Here is an 18,082-nt window from a genome sequence, read left to right on the forward strand (position 1 = left end):
CTCATTTCTCACTCATTTCAATCTGTATGAAGGACATTACTTTGAGTTTCATTCATGTCGTAGAGACTCATCCTGACACTGACCTCAGTCACTGCAGTTGTCCCTCAAAAAGCCTTTTGAAGCTGTCACGACTGGCCAAAATAAATAACCTCACACTGAGGGTTTCAAACCAAAATTTGTCCCCACAACCATAGCAAGACATGTATACACACATGTACATGCCCCATATAGATGATAGCTTCTAAGATCCAACTTTTAAGACCTACCTTACCGCTTACCTTTTTGAGACTCTTATTTTGAAAGTGTCTGCTTCTGTGTTTGGCAGTATAAATTGCATAAGGTTTTGTAGAACAGAACCAATAATTTTCTCTAACCATGTTGAGACTTTTATTTTGAAGGTAATCCAATTCGTGGAGATGGTGTTTGTGTTTTTCTGTCAATATATATATATTTGTGTGTGTGTGTGTGTGTGTGTGTGTTTTTGTGTGTAGCGGTAGAGCTGCCCAACAGAACCTCTAGCGAGTTCTTTTTACCTAATATCAAAAAAGTCAGATGGTGTTTGTGCGTGTGTGTATTGTTGTGTGTGCCAGTAGAGCTGTCACACACAAAGAACCACACAACAATACACAAACACAAGTACATGCAAATACATGCCAATACACCGTGTTAATTTATCTTACAGTTGCACTCATATCTGACTTAAAAGGCTAAGAATTAATGAGTTTACTTGGCCAATCAGAATCAGCTTTGGCCATTTCTGCCCAGTAACACCTGTTCCTGAATTTGTAATGCAGTCAATGGGAGAGGTGGAGGGTCTCCCAAAACTGGGTGATGCAGGACAGAGTTCGCAGTTAGCTCCAGTTAGTCAAGTCAATTTTTATTTGTATAGCGCCAATTCACAACATAAGTTATCTCAAGGCACTTTCCAAATAGAACAGGTCTAGACCTTCTCTTTATAATATTATTTACAGAGACCCAACAATTCCCACCAACAGCAAGCACTAGGCGACAGTGGCAAGGAAAGACTTCCTTTTAAAAGGCAGAAACCTCGAGCAGAACCAGACTCAGGGTGGGCGGCCATCTGCCTTGACCGGTTGGGTTGGAGAGAGAGAGAGAGAGAGAGCAAGAGAGAGCACAGATGAAAAGAACAAGAACGTGCAATGATAGCAATTTTAATAATAGTGATAGCAACGGCAGTAACAACACGAGTAATGTAATGGCAACTGAAGTGCTCCTAATGATAAAAATAAAAATGACAGCTAATAACATTAAAAAATGATCATTATTAATTATAGTAAATTTTAGTCCGGTTAGCGAGTGGAACGATGCCTAAAGACAGCAGACATCGCTGAAGATGTAGTAAATATCACAATCCTCTACAGTGAAGTTACAACAACACCACACCGAGCGAGCGAGAGAGAGGGAGAAAGAGAGAAGCTAGTGCTAACTGCAAAGCTAAAGTAACTAGCAGATCTGAACAGCATGTAAACAACTGCTTCCTGTAACAGAAACTCAGATGGGAGAGAGGGGTAAATCATGTTATAGGGTGATATGATAAAACGATAAATTTAAAGAATATGTTTAGGTTACCAGATATATGAGTTCACAGGTGAGAACAGCAACGAAATCAACCAATTAATTGTAGTTAGGCACTTTGGAGTCTACACCTGATAATTACTAATATGCTCAGTTGGCAAATTATTATTAAAATAGTTTTAGACAGTTGTTGATTCAATTGATCACTGTGTATATTACATTATAACAGAGGTGTTTCCGTTATTCGGCCTACCTTCAGTGATAAAAATGGGGTGGAGGGGGTGAAAGGTGGGGGTGATGGTGGTGTGTGTGTGTGTGTGTGCATGTGTGTCTGTTTGTAACCCTCATAGACATCAATCAGGCTATTAACGAGCATCACCTGTGTGCAGCTGGAGGACAGAGTTCAGATGAACAGGTGACATGAACACACACACATGCATGCTCTCATACTTGAGAGTAATTAGAGTAAGAGCTAATGAGTCTAATTAGCCAATAAGAATCAGCTATATTCATTTCTGCCCGGATACTGTGTTTGTAGCACTTGCCTGTTTGTGTGTGCAAGTGTGTTTGTGTGTGTATGTATGTATGTGTGGCTGTGTTTGTAAACATCACAGAGATCACAAATTACAAATCACTAATTGAATCACAAATAATCAAACCTCTTCATTAATTATTAGCTACATCTATAATTCCAGTGCAAGAGCAGATGAAAATAGAGCAGAAGATAAAGCTCTCAATAAAAGGATGTTTTTTTTATTTGAAGTGGCCCAACATCTTCCTCTGTTGGTTCTGTCTACTGAGGAGACGAGAACCTGCCGAGGAAGAGGATGGACTTGGTCGTGTTGTGTCTGATGAAGAAGAGGAAGGGGTGGTCTGCATTGAAGCGTGGCTCCCTGAACATACAGAATTGTGCCATGCCAGTCGTGGCTGCAGCCGCCACTGTGCCCTCCTCGTTCACCTCCACGAACGCTTTGTGTGCCACCGTGGACAGGAAGAGTCCACCTTTGCCGTTCATGCCAGACAGGTCGGCCTTCGCTGAGCAGAACACGTCCGTCATGCCCAGTTTAGCCAGAGGCTCGTTCAGCTCGTAGTCTTCCTCCAGCTTGAACTTTGGCAGGTGAACGTTGACTTCTGAGTAGATGTCCATGTTTTCCCTGTTGGTCCATTCATCCAGCCTCTCCTGTGTCAGCTCATTCTCCAGCTGCAACAGAACAAATACAAAATTACTGCCAAGCATCCTAGTTGCAGGAAATAGTCTCTCCTTCCTGAGTTACAGCTTTGAATAATGGTCAGAAGTGTTTTTACAGAACATTATGATGTCACAATGAAATTAACCTTTGACCTTTTGGATTTAAAATTTCATCACTTCATTTTATCTTGTTAGACATTTGTGATAAATTTTGTCATAATTAGTTAATGGATTCATGAGTTATGGCCAAAAATGTGTTTTATGACATCCTTTGACCTTTGACCACCAAATTCAAATCAATTCGTCCATGAGTCCAAGTGAATGTGTCAAATTTGAAGAAATTTCCTCAAGGCGTTTCTGATATATCGCCTTCACGAGAATGGTGATGTACACATGCACAACCTGAAAACATACTACTTCTGGCCCTGGCTGTTGCCGAGGTAAAAGAATGATTAAATATAATTTTAAAAATGTAGGAAATGGGCTGGAAGATGTGAAAACAAATCATTATTCTGCATGTTATTTATTATATAGATGCTATAATTCTCCAAGAGAATAAATGGTTCATAATCTATGTAATAAAGCTTCTATAATATCCCTTGCAACCCGGTTTTTTCTTTATTTTTTTGGATACTTGTGGGAGGCAGAACTTCATAATAAGCTAAAAAAGTTAACTGCACCCACGCATTTGCACACACCTAAATCTAGTATTCACACCATTTTGGTGTCCACTTTCTCATGAGTAAAATATCTGACTCTTTAGTGCCAAGATGTTCCTGTCTTCACCAGCTAGTCTCAAACTTTATCTGTCTGCTGTTTGGTGCTCGACATGCAGTGTTCAGTGGGATTATCTGAGCTTGTTAATATAAAAAGGTTTATTATAGCAGCTTTTCTAGGTGGTGTACCTTCGGCAGAGGGTTGGAGCCGTCTTCAGACTCATCAGGCAACAGAATGAACATGCTGAGATCTTCCTCCATGTACGGCAGCTCCAGGATCTGCACACTGTGATCTGGGAAGTATTCGTAGGGAAGCTTCTTCTTCTGGTACATCATCATGACCGGCTTGGTTTCATTCTGACACACAGGAAACACAGATATTTAAGACGATTGGATCAAGTCAAACAATGTTTTCTGTATTTAAATGTGCGCTTAGTTTTCACCTGGTTGACTTTAAAGGGCATCTCTTTGGTGTTTGCTTCATCAAAGCGATTCATCCAGTTTCCCTTGAAGTAGATAGCGTTGACCAGAGCCAGTCGTGTCATTGTGCTGACTGTTCCCGGCTTCAGAAGATCTTTAATCTTATCTGGAATGAAACAGACAATGCAACCAACCCCTGAACACTGACTCACAGAAAGCAGTATGGGGTGATTTATTGCTGCACAAGCTGTAGGAGTGAATTCTATGGTTTCAATTAAGATGTAAATTCTCACTTTCTGTCTGCTGCTCGACCCAGCTGTTGATCTCCCCTCTGCACGCCTCTGGAGAACCGATGAAGTCAACCGCCTTCAGGTCGGCCTGGTAGTGCTTCTGTGTGGCTGCAAGGAATTGCTGCAGAGAAGAGATGACATCTTGTCATTTCAGTCTTATGAAGTTATTGATTCAGTCAAAGTATCTACGTCTTCTGCGATATGTGAAAACTCACTGTGAGGAAGTTGGCCGTATTCTCTCCATAAAGACGGTTGGCTGTTTTCAGGATGTAGGATGCAGATGGTGAGTTGATGTCAGCGATTAGGGTCTGGAAGTCTGCGTGGACTCCTTCACCTGAGCTGAATGACAGGGCCTGTGTGGAAGTTTGTGACACACAACATTAAAAAACTAGAATTACCGCCTCACGGTTGTCTGCCTCCGCTACTCAGACTAGTTTCAGATTACACCCCTGTTTATCCAGAATCATTAATATTAACCACTTGTGTGAAATTCTGTCATAATTGCTGTGTGGAGTCTTGAGTAATGGCGGATGGATGCACAACCCAAAAACAATATGCCTCCAGCTCTGACTGTCGTCGGTGCAGAGGCATAAAAAGCCAAGTGACCAAAGTGTTGCAGGTGGTGGAAATGACTGCTATGCTACACTTGACCTTGTGCTACTTTTTTCTAGTTATTGGACAAATAGCAGTGGTGACATATTTCATTACAGCCTTAAAGTTGTTGAATCAATTGTCTGACAATAGTGTGCTTCCAATTTGTGGCAGCAGTTTGTTTGGACATAAAGAAACGGTTTTCTCAGTGTGGTGTGGAAGAACTTGACTGGCCTGCTCAGAGACCTGGGGCCGCATCAAACAAACTCCCTAACTTGCAGACCCTGTCTGAGCTGTCTGGTAACCATGGTAATTAGGGTTAGGAGCTGTTTTAGGAAAAAAAAGTCATTACAAATGAATAGTTCCTGAGTCAATGTTCTTATCCTAACTTCAAATAGGAAAAATGGATTACATAAGATTCCTAACGTCCCAAAATCTTAAACTCTCGGAACTTGCACACTTGAAACACTTCTAACTCATCTGTCTGGCAGTTAAGTGTCCGTCGTTGTTTTTGTTCCTTTTCTTTTGTACGTTTCAATGAGAAATCAATGAGTAGCACTGGTTACTAGGTGACATAAAAGTTGATAACCAAGGTTGAATATTTAGGATTTCTTGCTTGAGATGAGGTAGGATGACGTAAGATAGGAAAGTCAGTTAGGATTTGCTTCTGTAATACCAGCTTGGGAAAAACCATATCCTATCTTTATACTCCTCCTATCTTAGGGCTTAGGATAGGATTTCTGTAATATGTCCCCTGATCTCAAACCCATCCAGCATCTTTGGGATGAACTGGAACGCCAACTGGAAGCCAGATCTCATCACCACATTATCAGCGTTAAACCTCATTCATGAGAAATGTCCATAGTTTATATCAATCACAGGAAGGTGTAATTTTGATGTGTTCACAGACTTTTGGACATATATGCATATTTCTTGTTGATGTATTTTGTTTATTCATTCATTAATTGTTAACCTACTGCGGCAAAGCAGATGAAAATTCACCATTTGGATAAATATGGCACATTTACAACACAGAAGTCATTAATCAAAATAAGAAAAAGAAAAGACAAACATGTTTTATTAAGGGAAACCACAACTGAATGTAGCACTGCCAGACTTGACAGTGTTCTGCCTTTTAGAGAACACTACATATACTGTTTCAGAAGTGTTTATGGAGGCCAAAGTACAGTCGTCAGAAGGCTACACCTGTCTCCTGACACACCTTTCAGTCTGCGCCTAGATACACACCTGGGCCTGATCCCTTGAACTCGAACTGAATTTCATAATCCCTATTACCTCTTTTTTTACAGCTGGGCCAGCGCTTACATGGGGATGACGTGGTGTCATGGAGGAGGTGCATGTGATAGAGAGTCAGAGTGGTTTTACCTGTGCCATCTGAGCAGCAGTGTCTCCTCTAGCTCCCAGGTAGACCATGGCCAGAGCTGAGCTGATGCTCAGCGGAGACACGAAGATATTCCCAGTGGGGTCCGCTTGGCTCAGAGTACGCAGCAGCTCCAAGGCGAAAACTGTGTTTGAGCTGCTGATGGCGGCCATGGCTGACGATGTTCGCTCTTCCTGTGATGAATAAAAGCCAGTTGAAATTCCATACATTTCAATTCCATACATTTCAGAGAACCTTATCGCAATATTGAATATGAAGTAAATTCAAGGTGTAAATGCTGTTCAAGTTACTTATACTCCGTTTACTTTAATGATATAGGAATTTAATTTGTGGCTTAATCTCCATATCTTGGGGTTCCCTCGGTTGCCTAGTGACCCAAAATTTGATACTTGTTGTTATCACTTTGATGTAGGGTGATGGTATAGACACTAAATCAATCTCGAAATAATTCTACTTTTGATTTGGTATATATACCCTCAAATGTACACATCCACCTTTGTCATGGTGTCAGTAATTTTACTGAAAAGAGTCAGTAGCGAGTAAAGTATATAGGCTTACTCTACATATACAACTATAAAACCTATGAAGGAACTATTAAAAACGATTCAATCAAATGAATGTTTTCTTATTGTCTTTGGTATTCATGTCACATACAGATGCAATGATGATTGCTGGGTAATGTGTGCATATTGTTGCCCAATCTTAAGTCTCTATTTGATCATGTGACAAGATGGCAAGTCTCCGGCTAGGTGAAACGCAAAATCTGTCAAGACTGACAAGCTAAGCACACCTGCAAGGCAAGCCAAGTGAGCAGTCATGCCACTTAAACACAAAAGTAGTTGCAAGAAAAGACAGGAGAGACAAGAAGGTTGCAAAGCTCCCTAAATTAGATTCGTTTGTTGTTTTTTTCAAACACTCGCCAGCCCACGGGCAAGCCCCCTCCTAGCAGCAACAGTACATCCGTCCAGTTTGCCTCAGCATCTACGCTTCCCTCAGTGGTGTGTCAAAAAACATGCTGCAGGTAACTTTAGAGGCACGCTAGCTAACATCAGTCTAAATAATCATCTTTTGTCGGTAAACTGTGTGCGTGCCGCTGTAGCTGGCCAGTTTTCGGGACATGGTGTTGTATGTTGATAAGTAGGCTAATCCAGTTCTATCTTATTTATTATAATCTCTTGCCTCTGTGTCGAAGAGGAATGCGGTTGCCTGATTCGTGAGGTTATTGTACTAAAAATGCCCGAAAAAAATCTGAGGTCATTTCAGCACCACAGTGAAATGGACAGCTCCCCTGCACTCAGGTGCTTGTTGTCACTTTCAGAATATTGACTGTCACAGCACTATCCATGGTTCTGATAACTTTCTCTTTGACTTCTGTACTTTGCAAACACAATAGTCTAGGTAACGCTTTCCGACTGTAAAGTCCGACACGTGGTTGGTACTTTATATATATGCCTAATTTTGTGTGCATATGTAAGTGTGCATATGAGTGTGCCTTTGTAACCGAGGAGCCCAAGGGCCCGTCATAATAGCCTGCACTGGGGTCCGTAGTTACTAACTTACGCTACGCTCTCTCTCCATGATTCTTGCGGGTTTACTATCTAAAGGGCAAAATGTCGAATTTGAAAACTTTGTAATAACATTTGTTTTTGGTTTTTTGGTTTATTTTCTTTCACTACCTGCAAAACCTTCATGTGCATCACTCCGCCAAAGGAAAAAAAGGAAAACGTATGCACATGAAGCCTGATGACACTCTGGTCACACGGATCTTGTAGTCATTGTAATGTAAAGTCCTTGACATTCATTAATTTCAGTTCCGTTATATTGGATGGTGTGTACGCAGATGAAGATTTTATTCGCCACTTGTTTTAACGCATTTCAAAGCAAAATCGGCGTCAAACATTTTCAGTGAAACGTGCACAGCTGAGTTCATGATGGTGGTCGACTGGAACCTGCACACGCCTTTAACTTTAAATAGGGCGCTAGCTGCTGTGAAATAACATCAGATCATGTCAGAATAAGCTACATAACAAAGTTATAGCGTCTATCACAGCCATATTCTTATTTACCTGATCTTCCTCCCGCAGTGACGGAAGCTCACACACACTCTGTTGGAGTGTTGGGGGAAAAAAAGCGAACGTTAAAGAGAGGCAAAAACAACACGAACAAAAAAAACTACTAAAAGTCCCGACGGAAGGGAAACCCCGGGACTGGTTCTGCGTGAAGGTAGAAGTTGTGCACGTCTCATTTATACAGAACAGACTGTGGGCAGTGGGTGGGACGCGTGACTGAGCGATAAGTCAGTGACTGCAGTCACAAAACTCCCATTATACTGTCGACTGAAAAAGAAAAGGCAGCCTATACATTGCTGTGAAAATACGTGTTTAAGCCCTTTTTATGTTTAATGACAGCACTTGAAAAATTAAGGGAAGACTGTGGTTATGGTTTTAAAAGGCACAAACTCTGATCTCCCACATTAAAGTTGGATCAACTGCATTCCCATCACCCTGACCTCCCCAGAGTGGACTTCTTCCTGCAGTGCCACCATATGCTGACATGGGGTATAAATCATGTCCAGTGTCAAACAAAATCCATTACCAGATATATTACATTAGTGGTATTTCTCCATAGGTTAATGAAATTATTAGAAAATTAAACCAACAACCAAACTAAGTGCTGTCTAAGACACACCTGGTAGACAAGTGCACAGGCAAATCAATAAATCATGCAAAATTGAGAACTGAATAAATACAGTGACTCAATCTGATGAAGGGCTGTGAAACATTGAATTTTAGTGCTATTTGTTTAAGTGCTGGGGGGCACCTGTGACGCCTAAGTTTCCACTGTTCCTACAGTGGCAAGTTTAAATACATTAGTCACCTATAACTGACCACATGATCAAACGCTAGATTGACTTTATAAATAGTTCATACAGCAAGAAGAGGAAGCTGCCTGGCCATCTGAGAAGCAAGGACACCAAGGGCACTGTAGAGAAAATGGTTGCAACTTTCTACAGTGAGAGACGCAACATAATGAGTGGAACAGAAAGCCCTGATCTGCTAAGAGAGTGGCCATATCGGATTTGGCTCTCTTCAAATAACTCACAGGTATGACTGTTGACAGAAGACCTCTGTCAAGTAGTAAATGTGGAAGAGTTGTTTCATATGTCATGCCCTGAGAGAAGAAGGACATCCTAGCAGACATGGAAATCACCAATGTGAAGCATCTGGATGCTGATCTTGCCAGATGTGTCATGCTGTTTTCGAACCATCTCAATGAAGAGCAGGGCAAACAATTACAAAGTATTTGAACTTCGATTGGATTATTCGAAATGAGAATATTCGACTCCCTCACTTGGAGAAAAAAGTGGCAGAGCATTGTTCCACCTATGCATTTGTAGTAAATTCAGCGCTGACAGTGTACATGAATTATTCTGTCAAAATGTCCTGTCTGCCCAGATCTCATAGCTACGGGGTTTAGAGTTGTATTACAGACACCAGAGAAAGATAAAGTGGATTTCATAGTTTATAATGGAATCAAATTGGGAGAAGACAGGAATATGAATTTACTTTTACTGGTCTTCAGATTTCATAAACAAAATACATTTTCACAGCTGCCGTATTAAAAATACACTGTGAGTCTTCACTTCTGAGTCAAGTGAAAATGAATCCTCAGGCATTTCTATGTTTTAATTTTTTTTTTTTTTTTTTTTTTTTTATGGAAAAGCTCAAGGAACAATTAATTCAAAACAGGCAGTCAAACATCACTTTAAAATTTTAATCAAAGCCTGGAATCTTATTGTCTCATTATTTGAGTATTTCCTGTGGTTTCTGGTGTTGCAGATTTCTCATTTAACCCACCAGGACTGCTCGCTAGCAATGACTCAACTAACTAAGATTTTAAATAGTGAATGAACTTTAGCATTCGTCACAGACAGGTATAGCTTGGCAACCACTCAAAACATGAAAAAACATGATAAAAACATGATAAAAATGGTTGATTCAAGGCGTCCTTTGGACTCCAGCGCTCTCTGTTACATAACCACCGTCCTATAGCCTATATCCCACTATAGAAGGTCGCCTTCCCTTTTCCTGTCACCCTGACACATGAGTTTTTAATAGTTTACACCTAATTGATGATCAGTACCACATACACATTTTGGTTGGTACCATAAACTTGATGTTTGATTCATGCTTTAATTATTTTATCTGTGCATTTTAAGTGCAAAGAGAACAATGCAAACAAGCTTAACTCCTGACTTTTAATGACTTTTGTGTGTGTGTGTGTGACACCATGTGTGTTTGTGTGTGTATATTTGTGGTTATGAGTGTCACAGCAAGTAAACATAATGTCAGCCAGCAATAATGTCTGTGATGTCATCCACTCTAGCTGCGAACTTTCCGCCACATACACACTAATGTAAAAATCTGAAAAGGTTCTGAACATTTTGACTTTTGAATGGAGTTTCTATCTGAAAATATGAAAGTGTAGAAAGGGTGGAAAATGCATGAAAAGTTGTGGAAAACTGGAAATTCCTACCATTCATCTTAATGGAAAAAAATGTCAGAACGTTGAATATTTTGGAAAATATGAAATATATAAAAAAACTGAATACATCTGATAATCATAGTCCTTATTGAGTTGAACATTTTAATGTTTGAATGGAGTTTCTATGTTGAAGCATCAAGGAGATACGATTCAAAAAACATTGGAGTAATAAAACGTTTTTGAAGTGAAGAAGAATAGTCCCACCTAATAAAATAATTCAGCATTCTCTGCAGGCTGTAATGTAAACAGTGGTGCTGATGCTACTGTATTTTAAGTTTAATACAGTTGATCAGAAAAAAAAAAAAGACAACAAAACAAAGCAAAGTTCTTTAATCCCCTTTTATTGAAAAGGTTCTTTTTTTCTTTTAAACCGAAATCATTTTTAATAAAGAGAACATGCATAAAAATACATCTCTTCTCTCACAGCAACAGAAAACTTGCATTGATGTACACACTCCCTTTAATATTTACATACATGAGTTGTGGTTCCTAAAGCCACAAAGACACTAAGAAAGACACAAAGTCTGACCTTTGACCTGTGGGGATTTACACAAAAGAATATTTAAACTTTAGAATTTTACACCTGATTTGATAACACACGTTGTTCACTTTAGTTGATCTTATTGCTGATAAATAAATCATTACAGTGCTTTTTGCCTTTTTTCTTGTTTTATATAAAACTCTGATTCATATTAAGCCAAAAAAATGTGAGGGCCACTAAACTGCTTCAACCTGATTGTCAAGAGACTGAACATGTTCATCCAAAAGTCCATTTGTTTAAATCAGTTCAGCTTCAGAGCTAAAACAGATGACATGGCACTTTAATACCCAGGCCTCATACATAAAAAAAAAAGCAACCACAAAGGCCAGTATTGCACAGGAACCCCAAAAATTGCATATTTCAGTAAAAGTATTCGAGGGCAGTGAAGCCACAGTTCATGCACAAAAAGAAACAGGTCATTTAATATACAGGGAAATGAAGTTTAACTAAGAAAATGAATAAAACTTTTAGAAGCCAGTGTGAAAAACCCAAAGTTCATTTGCACAGTGAGCGAGTGTTTTTTACTCTTGATGATTTTTTATTTTTTTTGATTGTCATCTTGAGGGAAATTCAACAATAAAAAGATTCACAAATTTAGAAAAAAGAAAGAACAATAACACCTAAAGGATAAAATAAAATAAAAAGTGTGGTCCATTTTTGTAGTTACAAAAAATGAAATGTAATCTCTTGGACCATGCCCCAAAAAATGAATTTCTTTCCATGTGTTTACAGATTGTCTGACAGGTCACTGAAGGCAGCAGCTTGGCGACTCCAGTCTGTAACATGTGCTTGTTTTTTATTCACACTGGTTTACTAAGATGCTGCTCGTCACAGCAGCTTCATCAGAAGGCTTTCCAACACTGGAGGTTAGTGTTTCAGCAGGAAAAACTGGGTTGGACCCTTTTTTAAAAAAAAAAAAAAAAGAAAAAAAATCTTGAGAGAAGCGACTCCATATTTAACAGTAATACTCTGGAGTCTGAGGACCATTAAAAATCCTAAATTGGTGTTTTATGTGACAGTAAACGCGACAGAACATCATCTACCAGCTATATGACCAAACTGTCTATTGGTAGTTCTATGCTGTTTTTCCTCATATCAGTAGTCGGCCATTTTTATGACATTATTAGTACAATTAGGACAAAACAAAAACATATCTACTGTAACTGTACCGTCAGAGAGTATGGCTTTGTTTCCACAAGCTGCTCACACCACATGCAACTATTCTACACACTACCTACAAATACAAGCTTCAACAGAAGCTGAGAGGAAGCACTTTGCTGTTTGGTTTTGGCTTTTTTAAAGCCTCCTTTTTTTTTCCTGCTGGCATCAGGTGGGTTTTTGTTTTTTGGATCCCTGCTGAAGAACAAGGCTGAAGCTGGATTCTGATTGGTAGCCACTGGTTTGCAAGTGTATTGGAAACATAAGGGAGAAATTCTCTTTTTATGTTGTTTTTAAACTGTCAATGTCAAATAGGAAGTAAATGTCATATAAAAAGAGGGTTTTAAACCAAGTTGTTTAAAAATATTTTATTGCCTAGACCTCACGAGACCAGGTCTACATAAAAAAACCTGGATTAAATTGCCCATAAGAGCCCGAACAGTGTTTTAAACCTGGTCTTCATAATTGTAGAATTTTCTTTTTTGTGTGAAAATGGGAAAAATCAGAAGTCAACTTCAGCCGAACTCAAACTGGTCTCATATAAATGAGAAAAAAACTTCAGTTGACGGCCTCAACAAAACACCTACACACATTACACCAATAATAAACCAATTCTAATCATTCACATTGATAAACCATCATCAACCAGCAGAAATCTAACGACACAAACGCCCATCAACGACTCAGACACTCGTCACTCAACTGAAATGTTTCCCCAGCCAATAAGAGAGCCAGCATTTCCTGCATGTTCTGTTTGAATAGGACATGATGATAATGATGATGATGATGATGATGATGATGGTGATGATGGTGATGATCATGAGGAACTCTGAGCTGGTGCACTACAGGAAGGCTGCCTGCAGGGGGCGCTGGTGGTGAGCAGGTGCCTGGACAGCAGAGGAGGAGGGGGAGGCGGAGGAGGAGGAGGTTTGGGGCATCATGACACTCCAACTAGGAGAGAAGGCGAGCTCATAGAAGCCTCCTCTGTTTTCACCTGGAAGAGAAGATATTCAGAGTTTAGCTTTAGGTTATTTCTGCAGAACTTCGTACATGTCGTGGTAGAAAATAATGGATAAAATGTTCCTTCAAATTAGTCGTTTCTACCCTTAAAAACTGAAATAATTCCTTGTCACCTACACTCTCTCTTTCAGCAGTTTGTTTTCTTAAATAATCCCTAACAAAACACGTTTTACAGATAGTTTTGTCACAAAAAATTCAGTTTATACAATCTCAACTTTAAGGTTGTGCAGTGTTTTTTCTCTACAGATTAAAAAGGAGAAGAGAACCTGCAGAGAAGGATGGAAAAAGTTGAAGAAGAGGGAGGGGCTAATTAAATTATTTGATGCACAATTTAATCAAATTAAATGATGTGACTCTTGGCTCAGTGTACACGTTACTCAACGGAGGGAACTAACATTGACTGATTCAAAGGGAATGTAATCTGAGAAGACATTTTCAGACTCGGTGAGTAAGATGATGAAGAAAGTGATGAAGGAGTCAAGTGAGCTGCTCACATTCCCTGTGAGTAAAATATGAAACTTCACACTGCAATGTCTATCAATCCACACCATGCTAAAAAAATGATCTCCAGTGTAAATGGACCTTGAGCAGTTTTAACCACAGTCTCATGCTCCTCCTCTTGCATGCACTACACATCTAGCTCTGCAGCCAGGCTGTGCACACCATGACCGGATGCAAGTGTTAGTACAACACAACAGAGACTTTGTGAATGAAATCATTCCTCCATAGAGCCAAAAAAGGTGACTTTAACACTTAGTTTTTAAATATTTTTCATTATTGAAAGCAAGAAAAGGGTATCTGCTGATGTATTAGAGATGCTACTTTAGCCTCAAAGCCTCGGAGTGTGTTCGACAGCTGAGCCAACAGAAACAGAAGCATTAAGTAAGTAAAGACCACAGCTTTTAGCAGCTAACCTGGCAGATGTAGATATTTCTTTTTAAGCTGCTCGTTATGTTACAGTTGATTAATTATCTATCCTGAAAGCTGACATTAGCTGTGCACCTTTTCTCTGGCTGATGTTCTTTTGATGGCACAAGATGCAACACAATGCATGTGTCCCAGTTTGTAGATATGGCGACATTAGCTAAAAGCTAAAATGGGTTTATGAAAATAAAGTCACTGATTTATGAATAGAGAATAAATCTTGTTTGATTGGCTACATGCAGAAATCTTTTTTAATATCAGGATCAAATCAAAAAACAAACGGTTTCATCATGGTTTCAGAGCACTGCAAAGCCAGGGGACTGTACCTTTAACAGGCCAGGGGTGTGAGGAAGAGGAGGAGTAGGAGGAGGAGGGAAAAAAGGAAGAGGAGGGGGAGGGAGAAGGAATGGAGAAAGAGGCTTCGCGAAGGGAGGAAATCCTGAGCTCGTTCTCCTGAGGAGATTCAGCAGGAGGAGAGAGGGAGTTACAGAGACAAGACGGAAACAGGGAGGTTCACTTTTAATGATCCACTTTAGTTTGTTTGGCTCTGCTTGTTAAGAGAAATGAGTGTGTAGCATCATCATCATCACCATCATCATCTCATCCAACACCTTAGTTATTGTCACCTGCTGAAATAAAAGCTTCATTACGCTAAGCTCACCTGTAAGTTCGTCTTGGCCTTCCTCAAGACATCCCGTGTCCTCGACACTGTTAACACACACACACACACACACACACACACACACACACACACACACACACACACACAGCAGCTGTGAGTCATCAGTTATACATCCTTCAGTTAAACAGAACCTTTCAGATGTGCAGGAGAACACAGGACTGTCTCATACTAACTACAGAGACACTCGAGGATCTCTGCTCTGGGTTGTAAAACATAAAACGAGTGGGAGGAAGGACGAGGAGAGAACTGAAACAAGTAGACAGAGGAAGATCACGCAAGAGAGTGAAACAGAGCTGCTGCAGATGACGATGATGAAAGATGATCATCATCACATCTCAGGATAATAAATCTTCCTCATAACTCCGATTGCCTGACTCTTGGATCAAAGTATCTCCAGTGAGTCATAGATTAAAAAAGAAAGAAAGCAATGCAAATAACGATAGATGGTTTTATACAAGTTTCTGGAAATACTTAGGGACATGGGTGACTCACGTTGGCTGACTATAAAGTGCTCCATGCTATCTTTGGTGCGGTTGGAGCTCTTCACTCTCTCCATGGCGTCCTTTAGAGCCTGTTCTTGTTCTGAGAGCCTCAGACGGAGAGACACCACCTCCTCCCTCAGAGAATGGTCCTGCAAACACACACATACACACACATATAGTCAAGTACTGCATCAGAGCAGCTGCAAAAACTACATTAAAATGTCAGTTAGTCTAATATGAATCCCTACAGTATAAAGAAGTGGAATTATCTCACAACTACACTTTGGAAGAAACCCTTTTTTTTCTTTCCAATATATATATAAATACTGTTTTTAAATGTTTTAAAATGAAATGATCTTTAAAAACATAAAAAAGTTTTGTCTTTTTTCTGGTATTAAGGGCTATTACTGTCATGAGCCAGTGATAGGAACTTTTATACACATGTTGTTTGTGTGCGCTAAAAGATCACATCCATGGCAAAAAAAAAAGAGCTTCCCCTGCTCTCAGTTCAGTTTCAGTTGTTATCACTGAAAAGCAGATTTTCAGTTGGAAAAGGTTGGGAACAATTCCTTAAGACTTAAGTCTTGTCTCATCATTCAGCTGCATCTTGCAGCCATGAAATATTATCTAGTGATAGTATACAGTATATAACAGTGTAAACTGCTCTCAGTAACATCAAGAAGTCGGACATTTAGACTTGTGGTGCTCGTCCTGACCTGTTTGGTTTCCTCAGAGTTTGGCAGAGCCGCCCTCCAGAACATCCGCAGCAGAGAGTCCGCCTCCTCCAGGATCTGTCGCAGGGTTTTAGTGTCAGACAGCAGCTTCCTTGCCGAAGCCGAGTCTGAGGGCTGCGACACAAAACACAAAATGTTCACAAAATGACAATATGAGCCTTCGGAGTCACCCGACCTGTGCTGTTTTCTTGGATTCCTGGACTTCTCACCTGGTGAAGACTGAACTCCTGCAGGGCCGAGACAATCAGGGAACGGAGGGCTACCTCCATCTTGGAGAGCAGAGCGCTACCCTCCAGGATCTGCTGCTGCAGAGCCTTGAAGTCATCAATGTGGCCAACGGCGTGGCGGCCGTGACGGCTGGCGAAGGAGCCGTCTGGAACTTGGCCCTGTAGTGCCGAGGCAGCTGGGAAGAAGGATAAGAAGAGAATTAGGAATAAGAACAGGTGGGAGGTAAACCAGAGGGATTAGTTAACAAACATTAAAAAAGACTGTCACATGCAAATTTCTCACCATGATCAGCAGCTCCAGTCTCCTCTGCATGTTTCTGCACAGAGCGTAGAGGAGAGGAAGGACTGACGAGTCCAGTGTCTCTCACGGGTGGAGAGGGAACGTTGTCTATGGAGAAAGATTTCCATCAGTACTTCTTCATAAAACATCCTTTTCAGTTCCAAAAATCTTTCAGTATTTATTCTTCAAGGTCTCATATAGTATAAAGGTAGATGTCCATGTGTTGTTTGACTATAAAGCAGGTCTAAGTTCTATATTAATACTGTGAAAGCCTCAGTTCACAGAGAAATGCACACAGCCTCTATTCAGACACTGAGCCTTAAAACCAGCCGTCAGGACTTCTGGAACTTTGTGATGTCACAACAAAGCAGGCACCGTCCTCAAGCCCCGCCCACCTGGACCCACCATCCAACCTTGCAGGATTTGGTTTCTCCGAGTGTTTTACCTGAAATCTGCTTAGACCCCTCAGAAAACAGTCAGCCAATCAGAAGAGAGGATCCTCCTCTCTTCTGATTGGCTCACCGACCTGTTGTTACTAGAGCTCCAGAGAGAAGCCTGGGAGAGGAGATGTAAAACTACATTGAGATGGTTTTTGGTTCTTAAAACCACAAATATATCTTCTTATGGATCAACACTTCAAATAAAACACAGGAGGCTTTGTTCCATCTTATTTTCAGATCCACTTTGAGTGTCAGACTCACCGTTGAAGAGCTGCCTCCTGGTTCGCGGCTGTCCGCTCAGCTGCTGCTCCAGCTGAATGTGCAGCTCTCTGGGGTCAAAGGTGGCAGTGCTGTGTTCTGGCTGGACACTGTCACTGGCCTGACCTGTTGACAAACACACAATCAAAAATGAGTTACACAAAAAGTAATCAGTGTGTCTGGCGAGTGAACATCTCCCACCATTTTATAGAAGTAATTACAGGGCATTCCCAGGAAACTACATACCATGAATTCAGATTTTTTTATATTACACTGTATATTACACTGGCGGAGGAGGCATTCAAGTGCTCTCATGGTTTAGTGTCATGTCCCTGAATACAACCATAAAAAAACAGTTTTAGAGGCTGAAGGTGTCTCTGGAAGCGCTTCTTACCTGAGTGTGTCTTGGTGGTGACTACGCCCACCCTGTGGTACACCTGCAGCTCACACTGAAGAGAGTGGACCAGACTGCGGCTCTCACACAGCTGCTGCTGGAGGACGCTCACCTCATGCTGGAGTCTGTCAACACACAGTACACCATTGCTGTACACATGTATCTATTTCTAAGAAGCATCACACGACCAAAACAATCAGCTCACTTGCACTTCTATACTTGTGAGGACCCTAATTAACCTGCACCCACAACC

At 40.5% G+C, this 18,082-nt stretch overlaps 2 protein-coding genes across 8 annotated transcripts in view; both read right to left on the reverse strand.

Annotated features, from left to right (window-relative positions):
- Positions 1-1,156: 1,156 nt before the first annotated feature.
- Positions 1,157-8,373, reverse strand: LOC130171292 (leukocyte elastase inhibitor-like). Its single transcript, XM_056379234.1, has 7 exons — positions 8,211-8,373; positions 6,129-6,317; positions 4,367-4,504; positions 4,155-4,272; positions 3,885-4,027; positions 3,631-3,798; positions 1,157-2,737 (listed from the first exon to the last, which is right to left on the reverse strand). Exons 2-7 carry the CDS (start codon positions 6,294-6,296, stop codon positions 2,330-2,332), a joined length of 1,143 nt encoding a protein of 380 aa, XP_056235209.1. The 5' UTR covers positions 6,297-6,317; positions 8,211-8,373; the 3' UTR covers positions 1,157-2,329.
- A 2,641-nt stretch (positions 8,374-11,014) lies between these two features.
- Positions 11,015-18,082, reverse strand: part of pde4dip (phosphodiesterase 4D interacting protein) — a 101,956-nt gene continuing 94,888 nt past the window's right edge. For 6 of the 7 annotated variants that reach the window (XM_056377578.1, XM_056377577.1, XM_056377573.1 and 3 more), the window contains 9 exons: positions 17,830-17,954; positions 17,439-17,561; positions 16,741-16,845; positions 16,440-16,633; positions 16,213-16,344; positions 15,507-15,645; positions 14,994-15,040; positions 14,659-14,785; positions 11,015-13,382 (listed from right to left, as the gene is read on the reverse strand). In XM_056377578.1, the coding sequence (XP_056233553.1) occupies positions 13,231-13,382; positions 14,659-14,785; positions 14,994-15,040; positions 15,507-15,645; positions 16,213-16,344; positions 16,440-16,633; positions 16,741-16,845; positions 17,439-17,561; positions 17,830-17,954 (1,144 nt within the window). In that variant the 3' untranslated portion in view covers positions 11,015-13,230. The remainder of the gene's footprint in view (positions 13,383-14,658; positions 14,786-14,993; positions 15,041-15,506; positions 15,646-16,212; positions 16,345-16,439; positions 16,634-16,740; positions 16,846-17,438; positions 17,562-17,829; positions 17,955-18,082) is intronic. The other variant, XM_056377575.1, reaches the window with a different exon arrangement.

The sequence above is a fragment of the Seriola aureovittata genome, chromosome 6 (assembly GCF_021018895.1).
Source record: "Seriola aureovittata isolate HTS-2021-v1 ecotype China chromosome 6, ASM2101889v1, whole genome shotgun sequence".
Lineage (NCBI taxonomy): Eukaryota > Metazoa > Chordata > Actinopteri > Carangiformes > Carangidae > Seriola > Seriola aureovittata.

Bases quoted from the DNA above. Each gene is read 5' to 3' on its own strand.
- LOC130171292 (XM_056379234.1), bottom strand. From the start codon at position 6,296: ATGGCCGCCATCAGCAGCTCAAACACAGTTTTCGCCTTGGAGCTGCTG. The intron at 4,273-4,366 runs GTGAGTTTTCAC...TCTTCTCTGCAG, and splicing joins ATACGGCCAACTTCCTCACA to CAATTCCTTGCAGCCACACA. The intron at 4,028-4,154 runs GTGAGAATTTAC...GTTTCATTCCAG, and splicing joins GGTCGAGCAGCAGACAGAAA to ATAAGATTAAAGATCTTCTG.